We start from the raw sequence: 8,245 nt of genomic DNA, 5'->3' as shown, positions 1-8,245 counted from the left end.
GTTTTCAATTTCAAAAATTATTTTCTACTCTAGTAAAAATAAAAGATATTTCTCAAAAATATTTTTTCATTCATAAATCAAACACTAAAAAAAATTTCGGAAAATATTTTCTACTCACCAACTAAACATGAGAAAATAAGTCAAAAATCAACTTGTTTTCCAGGATAACATTTTCTAGGAAAACATTTTCCATGGAAAACATTTTCCTTCATACCAAACACACCCTAAATTGAGCTCAATTGAAGATTCTTTTTTAAATGAGTTAAGACTTAAATGGTTTGAGATTGAACCCAATTCAAATTATCTTGAACTCAATTCATAAAATTATGAACGGGTTGGACAAATTACATATATATATATATATCCACACCACTACACCAAAAATGATATTTAATAACAATAACTTAATTGCCACCAAATATGTATTTTTAGTGGAAATTCACACTCTTTATAAATGTAGTTAAAGCCTATAACGAGATTGGATCCAATGACGATTAACTAATGTCGGTAAAAGCTTTAACACTCTTTGCTAATGTGTATATTTATTACCGTTAAAAGTTGTTTTTGCTGTAATGCACACACATAAATATAAAATAAATCTTTTAAAAATATAATAACAGTGTAAGATAGGAAACAAATAATGCAAAAAGATATATGGTGTCATATAAGTTAAGAAAATTCATAGAATTAATTACTCATCCTTAGGTGTATATCTCCATATATATATATATACTCACATACAACAATCACTCTGTTTTATTTCATCCTTTCAATGGAAGACCACAACTCTAAGCAAAATGAACCTCTTCTTTCACAAACAGAAATCAGTACATCTGATCTTGATAATAATAATAGTCTGATAAGAAGTTCTTTTGGTTCTTCATTTGTTGCTGATGCTGATGATATTCCACCTATCACTGGAATTCAAGATTTCTTTAGAGAGTTTACTGTTGAATCTAAAAAATTATGGTACCTTGCTGGTCCAGCTATTTTCACCTCAATTTGTCAGTACTCTCTTGGTGCTGTTACTCAAACATTTGCTGGTCATCTTGGCACTCTTGAACTTGCTGCTGTTTCTGTTGAAAATTCTGTCATTGCTGGTTTCTCTTTTGGTGTCATGGTACGTAATTCTCGTTGAAAAATGTTCAGTAGCTATTGAATCGGTGAGAAAAGAAAAAAAATGTTATATTTTTTTTTACAAATTATCAGTTAGTATTTCAGTAAGAATTTATTTTTCATCATATATTTTTCTGGTGATTGATGAGCTGATTTGATGTGTGTAGTCATTGTTACATCTCATAATTATTGGAATAGTTTGTTCATCTTAAATATTAGTTGTTGAAAAAAGAAAGTTTGTTGAGAGGAAAGAGATTGATAATTAATTTCATCTCACTCTGGACCTCACCTCACAGAGTTTATCATGTTAGGCCCTCCCCCATATCGAAAAAGTCAGTATTTAAAATTTATGAATTTTAAACGTTTTATTTTTTTAGGTTATTGATTTTTTCAATGATTTTCAAGATGGATCAAGAATACATAATTATTTTATTATTATAATATATAGAAATAAGATATATTGTCCTTATTCTTGAGAGATTCCCTTTTTACCTCTTTCATATAGAAATAACTATTGCTTTGTATATCTTGTTGTTTTAATAGATAACTACACTTTGTAGTTTTCTAAATAAAAAAAATACAAAATTTTTTTGTATTATTATCTTAAAATCTTATTTTTGTATTATATGCCAGTGGCTTAGAACTTACTTGAAAGGCAGATATTGACTATAAATTTCATGGACCTCACATACTTTATCATGTTAGGCGCCTCATATCATGTTGCAAATGCGGAATCAATGTTTGAAATTTATATATTTATTTTAAATTAATAATTTGTACATATTTAATAAATTTTCAAGATATATATAATATTTGAACCAAAGCTATTAGAATCGGTTGTCATCCTGTACTAGATATTTAATGCTTGGTGTGCAAGGTGTTAAACCCTAGATTAATTCGTTATGAGATATTTCCTGCCTTTAGAAATCTTCACCTCATGAATTAGCTTTTCGGATTGAGTTACACCCTGAAATCTATTCAATTTTTTTTTGTTTTGTTTTGTTTTGTATGGACAGTTGGGTATGGGAAGTGCACTAGAAACACTATGTGGACAAGCATTTGGAGCAGGACAAATTGACATGTTAGGTGTATACATGCAAAGATCATGGGTTATTCTCAATTCAACAGCAGTAATCTTAATGTTTCTTTATATTTTTGCTGCCCAATTTTTAAGATTAATTGGACAAACAGAGGATATATCAAGGGAAGCAGGGAAAATGGCTTTATATATGATTCCTCAATTATTTGCATATGCTATGAATTTTCCAATAGCCAAATTCTTACAGGTAACAACAGAGACGAATTCACAATTTAAATTTAATACGTATAAACATAATGTGTTGAACATTTGATATTTTGGTGATTTTTAGTCACAAAGCAAGATTATGGTGATGGCATGGATTGCAGCAATAGCTTTGGTTTTTCATACATTTTTTAGCTGGTTGCTTATGTTGAAGTTGGGGTGGGGACTTGTCGGTGCCGCGGTGGTGCTCAACTCATCATGGTGGTTCATAGTGGTGGCGCAAATGTTATATATATTTAGTGGTACTTGTGGACAAGCATGGTCAGGTTTCTCATGGAAGGCTTTTGTTAATCTATGGGGCTTTGTTAGGTTATCTCTTGCCTCTGCTGTCATGCTATGGTTAGTAAATTAATCAACATTTCGTTTTCTCTGTCTTTGTTCTGCTTGCTTACGACATATTCAGTATAATATCAATAAGTCTAAGTTTAAAAATGATAGAGTACTATAGGCAGATTTTATCCCTATTTCAAATAAAATATTCCGTCTTAAACTTATAAAACCAACTTTAATTTTTTTTATTAAATACCCTTATGAAAGAGAAGGCAACCATCCATATACATAGTTGATAGACATATAAGACCAAGACACGTATTAGAGTCCAAATTTGTTAAATATTTGGGGATCTTTTCTTTTTGCAATTTTTAATCTTTGAGAATGACAAGAGCAATTATGCAAGAAATCAATCTACCATAACTTTCTTTATTATTTCCTAACAAGAAAAGTATACTCGTTTTTTAAAAGATCAAATAAGATAATATCATCAGCAGTACCTTTGAGACTTTTGGTCCAAGTCGTTAACTATTTTTGATAAGTGTAATTATTATGGTTTTGTTGATGTAACTATTAGAGTAATAAATATCAATAAGACTTAACTAAAAGTCTCGAATTCGATTCGAGTCTTTCTGAGTATGAAGTCATCTATTAGACAGTGTTTTACCTTAGAATATGGACTTTTCGGTATAAATTTAAATTTAATCGGACTTCAATCAAAACGAAAGGAAAAGTTAAAGTAATAAATATATATGTTTATGCAGCTTGGAGACTTGGTACTTTATGGCGTTAGTCCTGTTCGCTGGTTATTTGAAGAATGCAGAAGTCGCTGTTGATGCCTTGTCCATTTGGTGAGTGCACACAAATTACTTTTGTCTAAAAAGTTGAGTCCTTTATAATATTTATTTATTCATTACCATTATTGCTATTTGTTATTTTATAGTACTATATTTATTTTTTTTGTTCTTAGCTTTATGGTTAGAGAGATGTATTGAAAACATCCCTAAATTTGACGTGAATTGTTAGTTTTGTTCATAAATATTGACAGTTTAAAAAACATTTTTCTATTTGCCAGCTTAAATGCACCCCTAGTTGCTACATGGCATAGCAAGTGATCTCAAATTCTTGTAGGAGTATGAGATTCTTGATAAAAAATTGAGAAAAATGTTAAACATACTCCTAAACTTGACGTGAATTTAGGGATGTATTTCACCCATGTGACAAGATCAGAGAGTGTATATAATTTCAGTTAGTCAAGTAGAGGAGTTTTTTCAAAGTTGTCAATAATTTTGGGCATAATACATAAACATGATCCTTAACTTGACTTCAACTGACAACTATGACTTTTAACTTTGTGTGCACACAAGTAATCATTTAAACTTGTATTAAATTGAACAAATAGACACATTGACCCTATATTGCATTCTACTTGGTAATTTTGTGTCCTAGTGGCGTCCTACGTGTATTATGTCACGTAGGACACATGTGTCCACTTATTCAATTTTATACAAGATTAAGTGTTTACTTGTGCACACCCCAAATTGAAGGACATTAATGTCAACTAAAGTCAATTTAAATAGCATATTTATGTATTATGCCATAATTATAAAAATAAAACTAATAATTTACATCAAATTTAAAAGCGTTTTCAATACTTCTTTCTCGTACTTATTCTATTTTAGTGAACAGCTATATTAGACGACAAATTATTGTTTGACAGTCCCACATTTTGTCCCTTAACATTTGGAGTAGGTGAAGTAATTTAGAGATCAAGAATCTAATAATTACTAATAGCATACCCTACCCTTTATGAATTATTTACTCCAATATAATAAAATATCATTTTCAGCAGAGTCTGCCTTTTACTGCTAACTAGTGTTAAAAGGCAAAAACAAACTTTGATACGGCATCGGAGAACAAATTTAATATACCTAATTTTATAACTTGTATATACCAACCATTCACATGAAATTTATATTTAACAATGTCAATATGCAAAGGTTATTGGGTAAGTAGTTGCATTAATTAATTGTATTGGACGTTTCTAAATTCTTGTTATCCTTGTTAAAAAGTAGTAGTATTTGATCATTTTAGAAAATTAATATAATTAGTTGTTTGTTTCTATTTTTACCTACTATTAAAAAGTCAATATTTTCCCACTATTATTTAATTATGTATGGAAAGATTGAAGTTTTCACAATTTCATTAAAAAATTATTTTTTACCATGTACTTTTCTAATAAACTGGTTAAGTGGAAAAGATTTTACCATTTATTTGTAATGGAAAAAACTTTTAAGGAAGGTGTAAAACAAAATAAGACTAAGTATTTAAGAACGGAGGGAATACTATACTCCTAAAAAGTAATACAGAATTAAACAAATCAACTTTAAAAAATAACTAACGTTAGTCACGTTCCATGAGAATTGAGATGAAACCAATAATTTATTTTTGGATGCAAGAATATATCACTATTGACCCTTCGATATTTTGTAATCTAGGATTAGTAAGGTTTTAGTATACAATTTTATTTACACCTTGTGTTTCTAGTAAACTGATATCCATTTTTATTTGATTTTTTATTTTTTACTTCTAAAGTTAAATTAATTAATATGATGCAAATTTTAGGATAATAGGTAAAAAGTATACCAAGGCTCTAGACCCCTAAATATGCACATTTCTAGTTCATGTTTGTCTAAAGAAATTGTGGAATTGCAGCATGAACATACTAGGATGGGCAGTTATGGCAGCTATTGGATGCAATGCAGCTATAAGGTTTGTTACAATCCAAAATGACTACATTAATTATGTACCAGACGGAGTCGTTTGGTAGCTGGATAAAAAATAAGTTATTCATGTATTAATTTCCGTATTACTTATATGACGTTTGGTTGACAATTTAGAAACTCACATAACTACATGTATAAGCTATGAGGGAAGGTGAGATAACTAATATCTGCATAACTCTAACCAGCTACCAAACGACCCATAGTACGTCTCTTATACATACATCTAACATGATGAGATAAAATATGTTTCAGTGTTAGAGTGTCAAATGAACTCGGGGCAGCTCATCCAAGAACGGCTAAATTTTCAGTGGTGGTGGTAGTGTTCTCTTCATTCTTGATTGGGCTTCTCTTATCGGTGTTTCTACTGGTCTTTCGAAGTCAATACCCTAGCTTATTCGCGGAGAGTGAATCAGTTAAGCGTCTTGTTTATGAATTGACACCATTACTAGTATTTTGCATGGTGGTTAACAATATTCAGCCAGCTCTATCTGGTGTTGCTATTGGAGCTGGATGGCAAGCTTTGGTTGCTTATGTCAATATTGCTTGTTACTATTTGTTTGGTATTCCATTGGGTTTAATTCTTGGCTATAAATTCAACATGGGTGTCCAAGTAAGTGCAAACATTTCAATTTTATATACATAAAAGTAGACTTTTTTATATTTAACCTATTATTTAAGTACTTACAAATTTTGTTTATGATGTTAGGGAATTTGGTATGGAATGGTTAGTGGAACTGTAATTCAGACATTTGTACTCTTTTGGATAGTTTACAAAACCAATTGGAACAAAGAGGTAAGTAATTACTTGTTATTATAGAATGTACATAGTAATAGCGCGAAAGAACTTTATATTGTTGATGTATAAAAATTAAATCATCCGTCCCTTGTAATTGAGTTGCCTTAGTTCCCTTCCCCCTCCCCAAACTCATAAAAATTGCCCTAGTACAATAAGTATTGAGAAAACAAACTTATAGTGCAACACCTTTATTTCAACAATAGATTTAATGGTCTTCTTACATAAGTTTTAGGCAGGCTGAAGTGCATATATATCCAATTTTAGCGCCATTTTTAAAGTTATGCCTGAGTTTATAACTTCAGATATACGGTGACTGAACTATACATGATTGAAGTTCAGACATTTTGCTTGAACCCTAGGGATATATGATTGAAGTTTAGTCTTTTTTGTCTGAACTTTAGCCATATATGGTTGAAGTTCAGTCAGTTTATCACATATGACTGAAGTTCAATCATTTATGCCTCAACTTCAGATAGAATATCAGAACTTCGACCATATGAAACTTCAGATTATTTCTTTAACATCAAATGTCTGAAGTTGGTCGATAGGTGGTAAACATGCAAAAAATTTAAAAATTTAGATACCCCATGAAAATTTTACAAGTCATACTGGACATTGATATTTATTGGGCTTCTTCACTATCTATCAAAGTTTTGTAACACAAAGTATGAAAAATGCAGGCTTCTATTGCAGCAGCAAGGATTAAAATGTGGGGAGGGGAACCAGCAAATGAAATAGAGAAATAAACTTTGACTTGGCAAGTAATTGTATTAATTAAGTCCATCAAATGTATGTGACAATTTTTTTGGAAATTTGAGTTGCTTTTGCACTATTCAATGTAACGTTGCTGCTCTCAGTACGTATTATATATTGAGCATTGTAAGGTACTTTTGCCCAAAATTATTCTTTTTTTGGAAGCTGCAAATCAAACCTCTTATACATCAATAAACAATAATATACAAAACTCTGATTATTTTTCTTACAACAATATTTAAAAACTTGATATATAATATTATACACCCAATATATAATATTATACAAAATTATAGGAAGTCTTTATACACTCATATACAAATGCAGTACTATACAAAATTTCGACTTCGTCTTCACCCCTGAATCCAAGTATATTAAGTCGCCGAAATTTTAGATTTTAAGCTCCTAGATACGTAACTGATATTTTGTAATAATACCCGTTCAAAACAGAGCTTATTTAAAGAAATTCAATTTTCAAACTTTGAGCTTCAACCATGTCTGACACCAATTTTTATGTAGGGAAAAATGACAAATATACTCCGAACTATCGTAAATAGTATGTAGATATCCTCCGTCATCTTTTGGAATATTGGTGTCCCTGCCGTTTAAAAACTAGAGCATATATGCCCTTCACTCTAACGGAAGACTAAATAGGGACATGTGGCATAATCTTATCCGTCCATCCGATATTTAATAAATGTCAAGATTATGACACGTGTATGTCCGTTAGTATAAAGGGTATATATGCTCTAGTTTTTGGACGGCAGGGGCACCAATGTCCCAAAAGTATGACGGAGGGTATCTGCATACCATTTACAATAGTTCGGGGTATATTTATCCTTTTTCACTTTTATTTATAACTAGGGAATCAACTCGCGCTTCGCGCAATTGATAAAAACTTCGTATTTAAAATTTTATTATATATATTTTTATTTTTAAATGTTGAAATAACATAATATAACTTCTGAAATCTAAAATGAGTTGTTACTTTATTTTTTGAAATATAATCTAAACAAAATTTATAATTTTAATTCATAAGTATTTTGCAAAACTTCTAAATTTTTAAAAGCGAAACTAAAATGAACAAAGAATACAAAGGAGGAACGGAAATGTCAACAAAGAAAATGTGTAACATTTATTAAGTTGATGGAAGGCTCTTAAAAAATTAAATATAAAATTATATATAATTCTTCGTTCATGTTTCATAGACAACAACACTAA

The 8,245-nt window shown here is 30.1% G+C and overlaps 1 protein-coding gene across 1 annotated transcript; it reads left to right on the top strand.

Moving 5' to 3' along the window:
- Nucleotides 1-705: 705 nt before the first annotated feature.
- LOC102583997 (protein DETOXIFICATION 29-like) lies at nt 706-7,141 on the top strand. The gene is made up of 8 exons (XM_006357546.2): nt 706-1,120; nt 2,133-2,402; nt 2,487-2,758; nt 3,454-3,540; nt 5,405-5,461; nt 5,728-6,085; nt 6,182-6,268; nt 6,952-7,141. The coding sequence occupies exons 1-8, from the start codon at nt 773-775 to the stop codon at nt 7,015-7,017; spliced, it is 1,545 nt and encodes a 514-aa protein (XP_006357608.1). The 5' UTR covers nt 706-772; the 3' UTR covers nt 7,018-7,141.
- The last annotated feature ends 1,104 nt before the right edge of the window (nt 7,142-8,245 follow it).

Source organism: Solanum tuberosum, unplaced genomic scaffold, assembly GCF_000226075.1.
Source record: "Solanum tuberosum cultivar DM 1-3 516 R44 unplaced genomic scaffold, SolTub_3.0 scf00248, whole genome shotgun sequence".
Taxonomy (NCBI): Eukaryota; Viridiplantae; Streptophyta; class Magnoliopsida; order Solanales; family Solanaceae; genus Solanum; species Solanum tuberosum.
Note: the sequence above shows the minus strand (reverse complement) of the source record. Positions and strands in the feature narration are given on the sequence as shown.